The sequence below is a fragment of the Diadema setosum genome, chromosome 6 (assembly GCF_964275005.1).
Source record: "Diadema setosum chromosome 6, eeDiaSeto1, whole genome shotgun sequence".
NCBI classification, from domain to species: domain Eukaryota; kingdom Metazoa; phylum Echinodermata; class Echinoidea; order Diadematoida; family Diadematidae; genus Diadema; species Diadema setosum.
In genome coordinates this window covers 33,856,918-33,874,843 of record NC_092690.1, presented here as the reverse complement: position 1 = coordinate 33,874,843, position 17,926 = coordinate 33,856,918, and the positions used below count along the sequence as shown (strand labels likewise).

The following is a 17,926-nucleotide window of genomic DNA, read 5'->3' as shown; positions in this document are numbered from 1 at the left end:
TGCGATTCTCTATCATGGTCGAAGTGGGTCTGTACAATCGTGTGTGTGTGCAATGATTTTGAATGGAGTTTACACATAACACACGCGCGCGGTGTTTACAAACGATCGACGAACGAACGAAGCAATTGAGAGGTTATGCTGACTGGTGACACTTTGTAAACATGTAGAAGGCCAAAGAAACATCATCAAATCCTTCACGATGGCGATGGAAAAACAGAATGTTCTGAAGGAAACCCACCACAGATCCGTAACGGCGTTGGGATACCATCCTTTACGTCGTGAAATTATCGCCGGTTTCGAAGGTACAGTAGAGCCGCTAGAGGCTATTTATTTAGTCCCAGGTATACATATCGATGTCAGTTTTACATCCCATGTGTTGAAAAATTGTGGATCTGGATCTGGATCTTGATCTGGATGAATACGCTGTAAAACTCTGGATAGAGTATCACTCAGCACTGTGGTGTGTGATGTGCAGCTAATCAAAGCGCCTCAACGGAGGTGACGCTTCTTGAGCGCTTCTTTAAATGTAAATTATCATTAAATTACTTCTAATCACTAAACGACGTACAAATTTGTAGAACTCTACGTAACCATTGTAACACTGTCTAAACAGTATGGTACATCTAGGTGTTCAACACACCGCCCGGGTCCATATCAACCGACCGCGCAGTATTGCGCGTACAGAAAGAAAATGTACGCATGGGACTACGCGCAACGGTGTTCGATTCTTCACTGGGCTACGCTACCGAGTAAAATGAGGCGAAAACAAATAGATAATCTAAAGTATTCCCTCTAAATTACCGAAATTTAGCAAAATCGAGTAAGATTTATTGTGTAACTGCATATTAGGCCTACCTCTGCTGACTCGTTGTTAGATGTAGAGTATCCTTCCGTAATGAATTTAACGATTTTGACCGCAAAATTGTCACCGCCGCTTGTATGATCGTGCACACACGTTACACATACACATGACATAATTATTTTGTCGCCCGCTATGACCGTACCAGTTGAAACAGAAACGAGAAATAAATGTGAAAAAACAAACCGACTCATCTAATTTATTTCAATTACGATGAAAAGTTTCCCAATGAAAATCAATTCAAATTCATCAAACAGTCCTTCAAAAGTAATATCGAAGGATTCAAAATGTATTCAAATATTATTGGGGAAAAAAATGACGACTGGAAAAAAACAGCGGCCTGTCGAAAAAACGCATTTAAGTGCCCTTTATACGTGTACGTGTTGCCAGGGTGGTCTTCTTCTTCTTCTTCTTCCGGGTGAAGTACTGACCTCTGGAAAGAGTATTTTCGTACTTTGGTCGGTTGAAATGAACAGGACAACTAAGTGTGGAAAAAATGACACCCCACGCGTTCGAAGCCGCCATCTAGAGCGCGTACCTCAGATCGCATTTTCAGTGCGCGCTTGTGAATCCAGAGTATTTTCTCCACACGTGAGTAAAATTTCAGGCAAATTGTGAGATTTTTCACGTTTCTATTGATAGCAAAACATTAGGTGGCCGGTATTATGAACACCCAACCATACAGGCCTACAGTGTACAGTAGGTCTAAAACAGTTCTATTCATCTCTTTGATATTAAACTTTTTTACTTTATTTATAGTATACTCGGCAGATTATTCCAATCCTTCGCTGTTCTATGGAAGAAAGAGTTGGCGAGAGCAGTTGAAGAAATGTGTGAAGTAGAATAATCACCAGGATGATAACTTCGGGCTGTCATAAATTTACCTCTCAGTGCTCAAGCAGGGCTGATATTAGACAGAAAGATCCGTCTGTCCGGAGGAGTCTTTTATTTTTTTGCCATTAACGCTGTCCTCCGTATACGGAGGGGATCCGTGAAGCCAGACACAGTCTCTGCGGAACATTCCCTGACGGACAGATACAGACCGATCTTTCGGTCAAGGCTGATATAATCCTCGAACTTGAAGTGTTAAATCAATGTTAATACCATGCTTTATTTTATTTGTATGAATGTAGACAGCCTTAGAAGCTTGCGTCGTTCTTTATCAATCTGGGCTAGGAGTGGATGAAGTTAAAGATCATTTATCATTCCGGAGACAGAAGACTGCCATTAAAGGACAAGTTCACCTTCATAAACATAAGGATTGAGAAAATGCAACAAGTAGAACACATCAGTGAAAGTTTGAGGAAAATTGGACAATCGATGCAAAAGTTATGAATTTTTAAAATTTTTGTGTTGGAACCGCTGGATGAGGAGACTACTACAGCTTGTGAGTCATATGCGTACAACAGTATAAAGAAAATATAAAAGAAAATTCAACATATTTTCACTTTTTTCGCATAATAAAAGAGCAATTGACTTGCCTCTTTCTAAAGGCAGGGGGAATAATATTACCCATAACATTTATCGGTAACGAGTCAAAGGAATATGTACTTTTTTCAAAAGATGGAATTTTGTGAAATTCGCTTTATATTTTCCTTATATTGTTGTACGCATGTGACATCTAAGTTATTCATACACTGCAGTAGTCTTCTCATCCAGCGGGTACTGCACAAAAACTTCAAAAATTCATAACTTTTGAACGGATTGTCTGATTTTCCTCAAACTTTCAATGATGTGTTCTACTAATATTGCTACATTCTCTCAATCCTTACATGTATGTTTATGAAGGTGAACTTGTCCTTTAAAATCATTAAGGTTACAGTCTTACAGATGAATCTGGCTGCTTTATTTTGTACTGCTTGAATCTTTGAGATGTTAATACGTTGAGTGAAACTAGGTCCCACTCCTTTCCAAGTGGGGACGCACTAGGCTCTTATATGCTTGGAGTTTAACATTTCTCGGTGCATTATGTAGATTACGACGGAGGAAGCCAATCATGCTGCTTGCTCTAGCTGTGGTTGTATCAATATGTCTATTTCATTTTAAGTTGTCTGATATTACAACTCCTACTAGGTATTTATGACTGGACACTGACTCTAACTGATGACCGGATAAAGTGTACAAAGTACATGTGATGAATGGGTCGAGACTTCCTTGTGAAGCGCATAACGTTGCATTTGTCCGGCTTGTATTTCATTTGCCATCTTTTTCCCCAAATCTCCAATGTGGTCTTAGTCTAAGGTACACGTACGTAAATCTTGTTGAAGTATGACACAATCTTTATGTGTCTTAATGGGACAGTAAATTACACAAGTCATGGGCAAATAAGCAGACACTGGATGAAACTTGATCAGGGAGATTATTGATATATATACAGTATGTTAAGAAAAGCAATGGGCCCAGAACCATGCCTTGGGGCACTCCTGAAGAAACATGAACAGGTCTAGAGCATAGAGGATGATTCTTGGACTACGACTGTTTGTTCCCTTTTTGTGAGAAAGTGTGAAATCCATGAAAGTAGTGAGCCCTAGATTCCAAGATACTTCAGGCGATGAAGAAGCCTCTGATGTGGTATACAATTTGTAGTATCAAACACTTTTGCGAAGTCTAACACAACAGCGTCAACTTCCTTAGTGGTTTCGACAGAGATGAAAATATGATGAATTGTTGTGATCAGTTGGGACTCACACGACCGTCTGGATCTGAATCCATGTTGTGTGTTACTGAGGATGTTGTTATCCTCCAGATGGCTCATAATGTGGCGAGATGTTCCAAGACTTTGCAGCAGATGGATGTTGTATCACCCCTAAATGTACCATCAACGCTAAATGTAATATCAACGCTAAATGTAATATCGACCCTAAATGTGATACACCTTAACCCTAAATGTAATAACAACCCTAAATGTAACATATTTTAATGCTAAATGTAATAATCGAGTCAACCCTAAATGTAATACATTTTAACCCTAAATGGAATAACCGGAAACAACCCTAAATATACATTGTAATAACAACCCTAAATGTAATACATGTCAACCCTAAATGTAATATTGACCCTAAATGTAGTATTTACTTTTTTAACCCTAAATGTAATATCGACCCTAAATGTAATACATCTTTAACCCTAAAGTTATGTGATATCGACCCTAAATGTACATGTAATACACCTTAACCCTAAATGTAATCACAACCCTAAATGTAATACATTTTAACCCTAAATGTAAAATCGACCCTTAATGTTATCTCTTAACGCTAAATGTAATTTAACAACCGTAAATGTAATGCATTTTAACGCTAAATGTATTAACAATCCTAAATGTAATTCATGTCAACCCTACAAATGTAATACATTTTTATGCTTCAAAATGTAATTACAACCCTAAATTTCTCATTATAGAGAGTGTAACCAATGCAGAATATCGGGCAAAAGGTCAGGGGGTGTACGAAGGGGATATGATACAACTTTTTATAGCACTCTTGCAAGAGCAGCAGTAGTTGCTTAGATTTGTTTTTGTTGTTTACGCAGGTAAAAATCACACAGTCTTATTAATTCCTTTGTTTGCTGCAAAGTTAATTAGGTCCATTTGACATAGTTTTTTTAAATCTATACCTTTATCATACAATCACATTTAACATTTTGTATTCCAATCTTCATTCAGTGTTCACGATTGTTTACAGTTTTGATGAAAAAGAAAAAAAAATGGGCAGAAATTCTTTGCAAGGAAGTTCTAAATATGAATAATATTGCAAGAAAAAAACAAACACATACCTACTGATGAAATGGGATGAAAGAGCAAGTAGATTGAGAAAATTAGAAATTAGAAAGATTAAGAAAGATTTCACAAATTTTTTAATGAACCATCATTATCTATATAATATTTCAATGATGAAATATCTGTCACACAATCAACATGGCAGCAAATTGCTGTCTGAAATATTAGCCTCATGACATTGTTCACTACTCCTGGTAATCACTACTATACTTAGTGACACGAAACTGGGACAATTGGTCGTGGGGAGGGTACACAAAATAAATTCAAAATTGCCCGTAAAGCAAAAGGAAAAAGATGTCTTTTCTATCATCTTTCAGTCACCATTTGTATCATTGACTTTCCTATGATATATGAATCTATGAGTAAGGCAAACTGACTTAACTTTTGCCCATTTTTTTTCTTTTTCAACAAAACTCTAAGTAATAATGAACACTGAATAAAGCTTGGAATACAAAATGTTTATGTGATAGTATGATAAAGGTAATAAAGAACTATGTCACATGGACCAAATTAACTTTGCAGCAAACAATGGATTTAATAAGACTGTGTGATTTTTACCTGGGTAAAAAACAAAAACAAATCTAAGCAACTATTACCGTTCTTTCAAGAGTGCGAGAGAAAGTTGCATCATATCCCCTATGAATACCCCCTGACCTTTAGCCCCATATTCTGTGTTGGTTACACTCTCTATAATGAGGTGTATTAAATTTAAGGTCGTAATTACATTACAGGTAGGGGATACCTTTTACAGAACTCCCAAAATGCAGCAAAACATTAAATATGAACCTCAGGGGACTTGTTTAGGCCACTGCTTAGAAATTTGGAAGTCAACAGTTATCTACAATTTTAATAATGCACAAAACTCAACTACTCAGTAGTTCTGTGTGTCAGCCACACTTAAGCCTTTTTGTTGCAGTCTTCTGTATTTTTTTATTTATAAACACAAATCTAAAAGTGTAAGAGCTGATGTAAACATATCGTCGTGCGCATGGCAGATTGTCGTTAGCGCGCTTCCCTGCGCCTGGCAGATTGTCGTTACAGTGTGGGAGTGCGCATGGCAGATTGTCGTTAGGGTGTGGGAGTGCGCATAGGGTTAACAATATTCTGTCATGCGCACGGAAGTGCGCTAACAACAATCTGCCATGCGCACGGAAGCGCGCTAACGACAATCTGCCATGCGCACGACGATATAGATTGTGTGGCAAAAATGTATAGAAATGTTTGTAACTTTTGATGAACTTTCTTCACAAAATATACATAATGGACACACATGCAGTGCATGGGTCTGCAAAGGTAGCCTAGTAATGTACTGGAATTTACGGTGAGCCCCGAAAAAAATTCAATTCAAAATCTAACGGTCAATAAAAATGTACTAAATGTTACCTTCACTATCAATACTTTATGGGAGTTTCTAAAATGATACTCTCTTCAACATACCACTGTACAGTGTTTCAAATTCTACTCTTCATTTAAGGCATGCAAATGGGATTCCCTACCTTTAAGTGTTGAAATGTATTACATTTAATAGGGTTGACATGAATTACATTTAGGATTGTTATTACATTTAGCATTAAAATGTATTACATTTAGGGTTGTTATTACATTTAGCCTTAAGATCTATTACATTTAGGGTCGATATTACATTGCAAATAGCGTTACAAGATATATTATATTTAGGGCCAATATTACATTTAGGGTTGTTATTACATTTAGGGTTAAGTTCTATTACATTAAGGGTTAAGTTGTATTACATTTAGGGTTAAGATGTATTACATTTAGGATTGATATTACAGGTTGTACATTTAGGGTTAAAAAGTATTACATTTAGGGTCGATAAATACATTTAGGATTGACATGTATTACATTTAGGGTTGTCTCCGGTTATTACATTTAGGGTTGACTCAATTATTACATTTAGCGGTAAAATGTATTACATTTAGGGTACATTTAGGGTTAAGGTGTATAACATTTAGGTTCGATATTACATTTAGCGTTGATATTACGTTTAGGGGTGATACAGATGTGAGGGATATCGGCCTGTAGTTGGCTGGGTCGGATCTTCTTCCCTTCTTGTACAAAGCATGTATGTTACCTTGTCTCCAATCTCGAGGTAGCGTGCCAATCCGAAGAATTTGCGTAAATATGACTTGCAATATTGGTGCTACTTGTGCAGCACACGACTTGAGGAATTCAGGAGAAATGCCGCAGATTTATTTAATCTAGGAGAAATTAATTAAGGAGAAATTAATGTGCAAACGCTAGAAATTTTAGCAGCTCTATTGACTATTCGCTAACTTTAATAGTTGGCTACGTCTCTAACCACTGTTAAATAGCACCTAAATGTTAGATCTTGTCGGGATCTAGACTATACTTTTGTAATGTTATTGTTAGTTTTAGACTTCTAGACGTCTAGTGAGTAGGTCCTAGTTCCCGAGTACGCTAACGTTAGTACTAAAATAGTACTGTAAAAGTTGAAATTTTCGCGGTGCTGAAATTTTCGGGCATTTCGCGCAACCAGAAACTAGCGCGAAAATAAAAGCACGCGAATATTTTTGCTTGCCATATGTTCCTGTGCGCGATGTCTTGATTCCGCGGAATTAAAAACAAGCGAAACTCTTCTCATCTGGCCAAGCGCGAAAAATTAGTCGAGCGAAAATATCCACTTTTACAGTACTGAGCCTACTGTAGGGGCCTAGTACTAAATAGTAGAATAGAAACCCCAGAACTCTAGAATCTAGTGTACGACACGACAGAAACAACAAATTAAAATTTAGATCCTATACTCTTCAGCTTAGACCCTAGTTTAGATGCTAGGGCTAACACAGTGTCAGTACTTTTTAACCATAAATGATTAATAGCGATAGTAATTAGTAGCTGTAAAGTAGGCCTACCTGTCAGGTTTGAATTTCTAAGGCGAGTAAAGGTCTAACTAAGACTAAGGATGAGTAAAGTAGAATCTACCTCAATGGCCTGATCAAGTGCCCTGATCAAAACTAAAGGATGTTTACGTTGCGTTCCTCACCCGATACTGATTAAGGAAATGTGTGTCTTGTTCTGTTACGTACAGTAGGCCCTACTGTAAGACATGGAGACTGATATCAACAGATTCAACGTTACCTAGCAATTTTATAACCCTAACCCAACCCTAACTCTATAATAATAAACCACCCTAACACTCATAATCATAGTAAATGACTGAAGGCACATCCCTGATAATTTACCCGACTCACATTTGCAACTGATGGGGGAAATATGACTCTACGAATGTGTACACTGTAGGTGAGGGGAGCTAAGGGAAGTCTTGCCAGAATGCGTACCAGAGCGAATGTTATCTGCATCAGATCCAACCCATATTGTGACATTTGAGTGCAGATTCAGACACCTAGAAAGAAATGTGCTTCAATTTGTGTTTGGATAGCTCAAGAACATCTTTCATTGTTTCTTCTATCCAATCCAGATGGCTTCATCAAGATGTGGGAGGTGGAAGGTTACAAGCTGTCTGTGTCTAACCATGAACACCAGGGATGGGTGACAGCCTTTCTTTACTGGTAAGCTGATTTCTCAACAACAGGTTTACAAAATCAAAAGTTAAGAAAATTTAATAAAGGATAGATCTATGAATGAAGAGATCTAATGTTATACTTAAAACAGCAGTAATTTAATTTACCTGGAGGGTTATCATCTTGTACCTTTTGCACTAAGAATAGTACACTTAATGTAGGTACTTAGTTATTCCGAATTTTGTTCTTTGATTGCGCATATTTTGCATGATATATTTGTGTGGCATGTCCTGTACAACAGCAGACATCCCAGTTAATTTGATAATGAACATGTGTGTTCGGAAAGGTGTGCCAACTTTGCATTGATTTTTAGTGTATGGACTGAATTTAAATCATGGATATATGGTTTAAAACCATCTTGGAGAATTTTGGCTGTAGGGTGTAGTGCTGAATACACTTTACCTCTTGTTACCCTGCTAGTTACAGTGTAGGTGCCAGCAATTGCAATCAATAGAGCTGTAATCAATGCTCAATTTTGTCAAGGCTAGAGCAGGACTGGTATCCCCTTTGATGTCCAGTAGGGTCTATCTACTTGCATTGTCTTTTGCTGAAGGCCCTTATTTAATAAGGCTTGTGAAAATATTATGGTACAACTGTACATTAGATACACTGAGTCTAATGGAAAGATCAAAATCTTATATCCTATGAAATGGGAGTAAAAAGTAAAGAAATATAAGCTAGTTCAAATACTGAGTCACTGCTCCATTACTGTATCAACATCCAGGCATGAAGCAAAGGTGATGTTTTCCTCATCGAACGACGGGACTATCATAGCATGGTCTACAGCGGCAGCAGTGCATGATCGCATCTCGGTAAGTCCCCACGGGATAAAGCTTTTGTGCTCTCAACCCATTAAAAATTAGAATGATTTTGAATCTATTTAAAAATGCATGGCATTGTCATGGATAGTAATTATTATACCTTTCTTACTTGTAGATAGAAGCAGTACAAGGAAGTTAAACCACATGTGGCACAGGGATGAGATTGTTTTCTGAGACCAATGAGTAAGAAAAAAACTTGAAAAAAAAAATCGACTTTTATATGGTCTTTCAAAAAGCACTAAATGATTTCCCAAGTCTTCAGTGATTTCTGACCAATCTATCAGTGAATACTGTGGCTGCCATGGTCATTGTCGTCAAAATTTAAAATTGTTAGATTGTAAAACAGCCTTCCAGTTGTGTCTGAGGGAAGCTGACATTGAATGAATGCTCAGCAATACTGTCAAAAGGTACTAGGGATTTCTGTCCAGTTGTTCATTCTTTTCTAAATGACTGGCAGCTTTAGATCCGAGGATCAAGATATGATGTCTAGTATTCGAGACAATTTGAGACCAGACATGCATTTTCATCAACATTTTTAGAAGTCCAACCGTACTTGACATTTTTGTACAATGTAATTCATTGCTCTCAAGTAACTGAAGTGACATGCATGCAGTTGGAAATATATGATCATAGCAACCTACTTTTGTGTTTCAACAGTGTGGCTCAGTCCAACTGTAAGGCAATGATGACACCATAGGGATTTAAGCAGGTTAGATAACCTGATTCTTTTTTTCATCGGCAGTGAGTTTACATACATCTGTGCTCATTGATGAACCAACCATGCACAATGAGGGTTAACTGTTTGTTGTTGATGTTTTTTTTTTTTTTTTGATACCTTGTTTGTGTAGTTTGGTTCTCCTGTCTACTCTATGGCCCTTAACCTCCGTCGCCACCAGCTGGTCTGTGGTTTCAATGCCTGCATCCGAGTCTTCAGCCTAGACGAGAGTGAGTTCAATGATGCTGTTCCCTGAAGGTTTCAGCGATATCAGGATGAAACTGATGAGAAAAAGAAAAAAAATGATAGTTGTAGAAGTAATGAAAATGATGATAATTGTTGATAATAACATCAGCATTGGCGCTGTAGATATATCTTAAGGTGTTACAGTGACTATTTGTGGCTAAGACAGGGAAGATGTGCAGTCAAGTGTACACTGAAATATATAGTGAAAGAATTAGGTATATACTAGTAGCAGCCTGGGTAGTGATTGATTTTGGTCGAAGGCATCAAGTAAAACATGAAGAATTTGCTGTCACAAGTAGCGCTTTGATGTTAAATAATCTTCACCAAATGCATTTGATTTTATAAGATATGTCCGTAGTATTATAGCAGTTTAGAAAGGATCTCTTCATGGCTGTTACTACCCTACATACAGAGATGTATAGACATGCCACATTGCTTGAAAACAGAACTGGTTGGCTTTAATCTACAACAACAATGACTGCACAAAGAGGCAACACTGGTACTTGGAATATTACCAGTACTCAAAAGCCTTCCCCCACTTTCCACTACGATAGATATGTATTTTTTGTTTTCTTTTGTGAAAAAAATAGGAAAATAAATAAAAAAAATAAAAATGCAGTAAATGCCATTCAGGTACCATTGCAATTCTATCCACATCCTCTTCAATTTTCTTTTGTCAAGCTGTCATTACTCCATTCACACACTAGCATCTAGCTCTAGGGACAAATCAGCTCTGAAATACTCTGTTAATTCTTTTCCTGTTTTCCGTGTCATCATTGTTTGAGTCCCTGTTTGTTCCCTGGGCTTTTCTATTGTATTTTGTTTTATTGTAGTTTTGCACAGACAGGAGGTAGCACACTGCCTGCAGTCAATGCTGTGTTGGTGTTGAGATAACTGAATACTGTACCTTTTTCTTCTCGCCAGATCGTGAAAGTGGTCACCTGATCAACCTGAAATATTCCTACAACTCACGAGAGCACTCCGACATCATCAAGTGTATAGTGTGTCTGGAATCCAGGGTATACTCTGCGGGGTGAGTGGTGTAGTAATTGCCTCCCTCACACGGCATATCAAACTATTGCTTCCCTCACAAGGCATATCAAGCTATTGCCCATTGCCTCCATCTAGATTTTCTGTCATTTTTCTGTGATTATCATCTTGGAACAATAACTTCAAAAAAATGTGTGACTTTCTTTATTGTTTGTCTGATTTTATTTAACCTTTTGCTATTCTGTTGATGTAATTTCATTTTAACTGACAAGGTCAGCTTGAATATGAAGAGACTTTTTTTTAATGTGAAACTGCCATCTGTATCATTCCTTCTAGGACTTACTGATTGTACCAGCACTATTTAAAATTACATTGATAATGATAATATGGAACATTGATATGATTCTTGTGTTTGTGAAAGAGCTATTGTACAGCACAGAGATATCAATTAGGATACAGAATTTTACAAATTAAACACTTGGTCATAGAACTAGAAGTAGTTCAACTATAATTTTACATGTCACTATAGTACTGCCACAACTGATGAAAGTAGTGCTAATGCAACTACTATTAACCACAAAAGCTAATACTACTGTTTTCTATACTGCTTCGCTGTTATAATGATAATGGTAATGAATCTAAAGAACGGATTTTACATTCATCGCTATTCAAAATATCCAAAATCAATGTGTGCCAAGCAGTTTCTGATATCCCATGTGATACACTTGAATCCAAACCCACAAATAAGTGTGGATTGAGCGAAAATAGCAATATTTAGTAGAATAAATCAGTGAAAGTTTGAGGAAAATTGAGCAATTGATGCAAAGGCAAATTGACTCCTTGCTGTTGCAATGCTGCCCTCATTGGATAAGAACACTACAGCTTACGGCATCAATATGGACAAACAGGTACACTTAGAAAATATATGTAAAGAATTCCACAAAATTTAATTTTTCAAGAAAAGTACACCGCCATTGTACCATCAACCTGGAAACGATGACAGCACCAAAACTGTTGAAATACAAAATTTGCGAATTAATTGTCCAGTTTGCTTGAGACTAATATTGCTGCATAAATTTATTCAATCCACAAATAAATTTGGGGTTTGGTTTCCTTTGGCTTTATTACACACTGAAGCTAGTGTGTCTGTCTTTTTTTTGTTTTCTTTTTTGTTTTTCTTGATTTTTTATCATTTTTTTTTTTTTTTTGGGGGGGGGGGGTGGGGTGGGATCGGGGAGCTTTGTAGACTAGTGAAATCAAATTGTGTCTTTGACTCAATCAGAGTGTGTAACCACCTAAAAGCAGTGCAAGAGACCAGAACAACTGCTGTGGTAACCATATCTGTAGCAGACGCAAACTCGTGATGTCATTACAATTTATAGGCCTGTGAGTGTAGCATGTGATATCCTGTTGTCTTCCGGTTATCTGTTTTTTGGCTTTGTCTGCTTGCCTGGAATTCCCCATAATGCTACAAAGTGGGAATGTAAACTGAACTACAAGATACACTGTACATGTACCGTTTACATGTACATTATGAATACTTCAAAGAACATGACTTATGGATTGTGTAATAAAGTAGACTGTTACAGAGAAGTGAAGGCTTGTGAACAGAACAGTGAAAGTTTTACTTGAAATCATATAGTGAGAAATAAAGATAGATTCATGTATCAAAAGTGAGTGATACCAGCTAGACCAACACAGTCCGAAAACAATTCGTATATTGCGTGACTGGCATTGTCACGTTATTGAAATACATTGTAGAGTGAATCTTGGATTTTCCACTGAAAAGTTTAAAGATTAAAACCAAAAGGAAAAAGAGCAGCTGCAAACTGCTTGTCCAATAGTGGTTGGCCAATAGACTTTTAATGGAGTCGAAATTGGCATGAGCTTTTGATTTAGCAGAATCTTTGTCAGAGGCAAAATTACAAACATACAGGGTACACAGGGAGACACATTATGAACTACATGTACACACAACTTGCACTGTCTTGGAGGGGCTACGGACACAGAAGGAAGAAAGCAAAAGGGTAGATTTATCTAGGTGTCGAAGGCAGGTAGCCAAACAGGTATAAGGTGAGAAGAGGGACTATAAAGCAAAGGGTGAACAAACAAAAGGAAGAGGTAGGGCCGAAGAGGTAGGGCCACAGATGGTCCCTGGATCATTGATGGGCAACCTGGGAAGGGTAAAGATGAATAGGGAGACAACCTCAAACAATATGATCAACTCGAGACGAGACTTCACACAACAAACATCATCATTGGATGATTATCATTTTATATATTGTGTGTCATACAGACATGTAACAGTGTGTATGGTGGTATCCTTCCTTGCATTGCATTAGAAAAAATGTGTTTTTTTTTTTATCTGTCAGTTTGGTGTGTATTACCTACACTGTAGTATACTATCTACTCTTGTTCTTCTTTTCAGGTTTGACCAAAAACTCATCATTTATGACTCCTCCTCATATCCTGGTAACAGAGGTCTGACGCCAGTCTTTTGGTGAGCTCCAATTTTCTTAGTTCATAAATCCAAATTGTGGCTTTACCTTTGATATTGACAATGGTACAATGTACCTATGTAAGTCAAATGAGAGAAAGCCTAATGCTGATAGAATATAAAGTTCGGGAAGGAGACTGTTCACACCATGTATCATTCACATGTTTAGCTGATGGTACACTCGTTTGATAATATGTTGAGACAGCTTTAAATTTCAGTTTTGCAGTAAAATATATCATAAATTATCATTGATTGCTTTTGCAAGTTTTCTGACTGAACAGTTTTGTCTTACAATGTACAGCTCATATTTAGCTTTAGGATAGAGAAGAGTTTTCTATGACTAGAATAGAAGGATAAGAAGGAAAGTAAAGTCGTAAATACTCAACAGAAGCAACAATTTGTTCGAAATACATCACTGAGATGTTGGAATGAAAGATGACTAAAAAAAAAAAAAAAAAAAAAAAAAACCTGCATGGCACAGCTCTAGACATTTCAACCTGCTGGGTGCTTCTCTTCTCACACCACAGAAACCAACATCCCTTAGGACATAGCAAATAAAGCCCTTCAAATATAACGTTATGAATACATTTCCATTACATTTAACAAGTACATACATCATGAATTAATGTGGAAAGCAAAGTTTATTAAGTACATATTTCAAAAGTCACTCAGGGACCTGGCAATCTGATATTATTTGATATTTTCATCCAAGCACTGGTATGTGAGATTGTTAGCAATGCCTAGGAAAAAGGAGATTTGTTCGCCTGTTTGTTATTCTTCTTTTAAGTTTTGAAAACAGTTAAAATGCCTCGGTAACTCTTGCCTCACTTTCGTAATTTCAGTTCAGTTTTCATTCTCTGCAGTTTTTACAGAGGAGAAATTATTCTTATAAAACTGTAGCACAGTTTACGATACCTGAGCACAACTGATATGTGCCGATTGACAACAAAAGTATCAAATATAGCCCGTATGCACGCAAGCCACCACACCCAATTCACATGCCCGTAAATCATCAGTAGCGGAAGTAACAGGGAGCAGAAAAGTTTTCATGCATGACTCACAGAACATGAATAGACAGTCCTCTTTGTAGTCATCTGACACCACAGTGCTCTCGGAGTAAAAGGAAGGAAATATTCCACTGACCGGAAGTCCAAGGGGACTTTCCCTAATTCTGATGCATAGTAAATTCACATGCTGATGTCAATCCCATATAATATCCATATCCTCATCTTGCCAAATTACATCGACCACACAATCTTCCTGTAAAGGCAAGACCCTTCCTAACGTACATGCACACCTCACACAATAGAACTGTGTTCAAACTGATTGCCTCATGTTTGCAAGCCTTGAATAAAAGAAACACAAAAGAAAACAAAAAGAAAACATCAAATAGTTTATGAGCAGATAAAAAGATCATGTATACGGTCTTGTAACTTGATACCTCGATTGTTCATTCAAACTCTCTCAAATTCATTGTCTCACAAAATGCTGGTACAAACTATCTGTCTATGGGATAAAGGGCATGTACCCCATGCATATTTTGCTGCATGTTGTGTCCACCTTTTGGTCCTTTCATTTTTCTGATTATAATACTTTCCAAATTGTGATATCTCTTCATAGTACAAATATTGAGAAATGAACACACTGTGCATCGAGAAGCTTGATGTAAATAAAATGTTTCCTTTTGAATTTTAACGATCAGTTTGTTGCTGCTTCCATGGAATAGATACACAACCTTGCAATAGAGCACATTCATGTTAATGCTTTTTAAAATCCACATTGTGGCTGTAATGAAAAAAAAAAAAAATAATAACCTGAAAGCAAATGACAAAACTGATTCTAGAATAAAGTTAAAAAGAAGGATTCCTTCCTGAAAATGTGTGTTACTGAATAATAGTATTAAGACAATGATCAGTGAACACCATGCATGGTCCTCAGTGATTTTATTAGCAACCAACACAATTAACGGTCTTGAAAGTGGTTTTTCAAAATGAGTGACGGAATATCAGTTTTCATACATGATGCCTTTTTATACAATAACCAGAGTAGGCAAACAGCTTACACACATGTATACATGTAGGTTGGATGTAGACTGTCTTCTTATACAATACCTATGGAATGGGGTGTGAATTCCTTTAAATAGGAGGTACAGCATAGTTACATGCTGGAAATGGTGCCTTTTGCAGCAATGGGAGTACAAACCTGTAGGAAGGACATTTGTTGGGATGCAGCATAGAATGGAGTTTTAGGGACTTGTGATTTTTAATAGAACAAAACAAGAAAATTTTAGAAAAGTTTATAGATATTATATTTTAATTGTTTGTACATGTAAACAACAACTGGTTTCCTTGGCCTGGAATGTCACTGGTTTAATAGTTATCTTATGGTGGAAAATATTGAACAATGCCAGGAATCTGAAAGGTTTCTTTTCCTTTTTTTTTTTTTTTTTGTTCTTTAGAGTGACCAGTGTATATACTGCATTGTACACAAATTGATAGAAATTGTTCTAGATTTGTAATCACTCTATCATGAAATGTTTGAGATATTTATGCTGATTTATCTAACTGAAATTGTCATGCTTCAAACTTGGACGTTCTTCATCTTAACAGAATGACGTAAGTTTGTACCGTCAGTTGGGCATCCAAGATCTAATCAGCAAATTTAACAAATGCCATCAGCTTGGCACCTTTGTAACTCTGCAAATTGCTACAGTTGTAGATTCTAGATGATACTAATTATTTTGCATTGTTTGCTAAACATGTCCTGTTGTAATTCTGAAATATATAATGTACATGTTGCTTTGTACAGTGTACCTTACACCTGTAGTTTGATAAATTGTAATTTGTTAGATTTTGATACTGGTAGATAGCTTGTAGAACTTGAGTAGCTGCTTTTCTGTTTCTTAAATTAACAAAACCTTTTTAAGTTCCGCTTTGTATTTTCAAGCTTTAGACTAGATAATTTCTCTTTTTTTTGTGCTGATCTTTCTTTTTTTTGACGCTAGAGTGTGTGAACTGTGACTGTAATCTGAGTTGATTTGAAAATAAATTATATGCTAACCAATAAATTCTAATCAGCTCAGACAATAACAGTGTCCGTGAATTTTAAATATTCAAATCTGATCTGCAGCTAAGTAGACTTAGTTTCTAAACTTTGCTAGTTACTAATTGTGATCAGTACTGATATTAATTACAAAATGTAATGCATACATTTCTGATAATATGCAAAATTCTCCATAGCATACATTCCAAATTATGAAGTATTGACTGCCTGGATGTATGTGTTATTTTACAATGTGTGTTGATTTTTTTTTTTTTCAAAGCATTATTATACTCCACCAATCTGTGTATTGCTTGGACAGAAACCTTATATTTTGAGTGTTTAGGCAGGAACAGATGGCGAGATTGCATTTTTATTCTTGCATTTCTGAGAATGATGAATGAGCAAGATAAGTTGTGCTATTGCAAAATGAATCAACAGGTGATAGATTTCAGAACACTGCAGAGTCATTTTGACTCAACGCTGATTCTGCAGTTTGAGCGACGTTCGTACAGTGGACTCCCGTAGAAACAAAGTCCTTGCAACAGGCAGCTTTTTCTTTCATTGGGTATAGCAACATTTTGTTTTTTATAAGCAAGATTTTGTAAGTAATAACCGAAGAAATAAACAATATAAAAAACAAAACAAAACAAAGAGTGATATCATAATGTTGCGGCATGAATTTTTACATGAAACCGCAATTTGATCCTTGTGTGTCATAATGGGAGTGCACTGTACCAGGGCCTGCTGCAATTGCTGGCATGACAATGTGGTCACTAGCCATGGATGACGGTATCCATTCTGTTGGCTACTAAGATGTGCTCTCCATTGATATTGTAGCAATTAGTGTCATCTGCATGCACAGTTCAATCAGTTGACTTCATAGCACTTGCCAAGCATACATGTACATTGCACATCATGTGGGTCGCAAACACAGGGAAACTGCCTTCTACTTGTAGTATGGAGGAGACCTTACTGTTGTCTGTATTGATTTTACTCAGTGTAAATATGCATGGCATACTTTCTTTGCTTGTTTTTTTTTTCGTCTGTTTAAAAATGCCTTCTTGCCTCCACCCCCTCCAATCTACATCATGCCTTCTTTGCTGCTAGTTTTTCATTAAAAAATGAAATGGTTGATAATTTTTATTGTCACAGATTTACTTACAGTGTATTGCCCTTCTTCAACATAATTTGCATTGATGGAGAGCAATTCGTCAGTCAAGTTGCAATAAAGACAACTCCACAAAAGAGTTATATCTTAGAATAGTTGTCCGATTTTACTTCATGTAAAATTAAGAAATCAGTTTGGATCTGGTGTACCTTTCATAATTTGTGAAATAAGCAACAATGACCTGCTTTTAAATGGTGTCCACTCTGTTTGCTTGTAGACCTCTATGTTCTGGTGTATACATTGTACTAGGCAA

At 36.7% G+C, this 17,926-nt stretch overlaps 1 protein-coding gene across 1 annotated transcript in view; it reads left to right on the top strand.

Annotated features, from left to right (window-relative positions):
* Nucleotides 1-116: 116 nt before the first annotated feature.
* LOC140230101 (uncharacterized) overlaps nt 117-17,926 on the top strand; it is a 43,526-nt gene continuing 25,716 nt past the window's right edge. The window contains exons 1-6 of the mRNA XM_072310305.1: nt 117-302; nt 8,092-8,182; nt 8,919-9,006; nt 9,864-9,960; nt 10,901-11,009; nt 13,395-13,466. Coding sequence (XP_072166406.1) covers nt 200-302; nt 8,092-8,182; nt 8,919-9,006; nt 9,864-9,960; nt 10,901-11,009; nt 13,395-13,466 — 560 coding nt within the window. The 5' untranslated portion in view covers nt 117-199. The remainder of the gene's footprint in view (nt 303-8,091; nt 8,183-8,918; nt 9,007-9,863; nt 9,961-10,900; nt 11,010-13,394; nt 13,467-17,926) is intronic.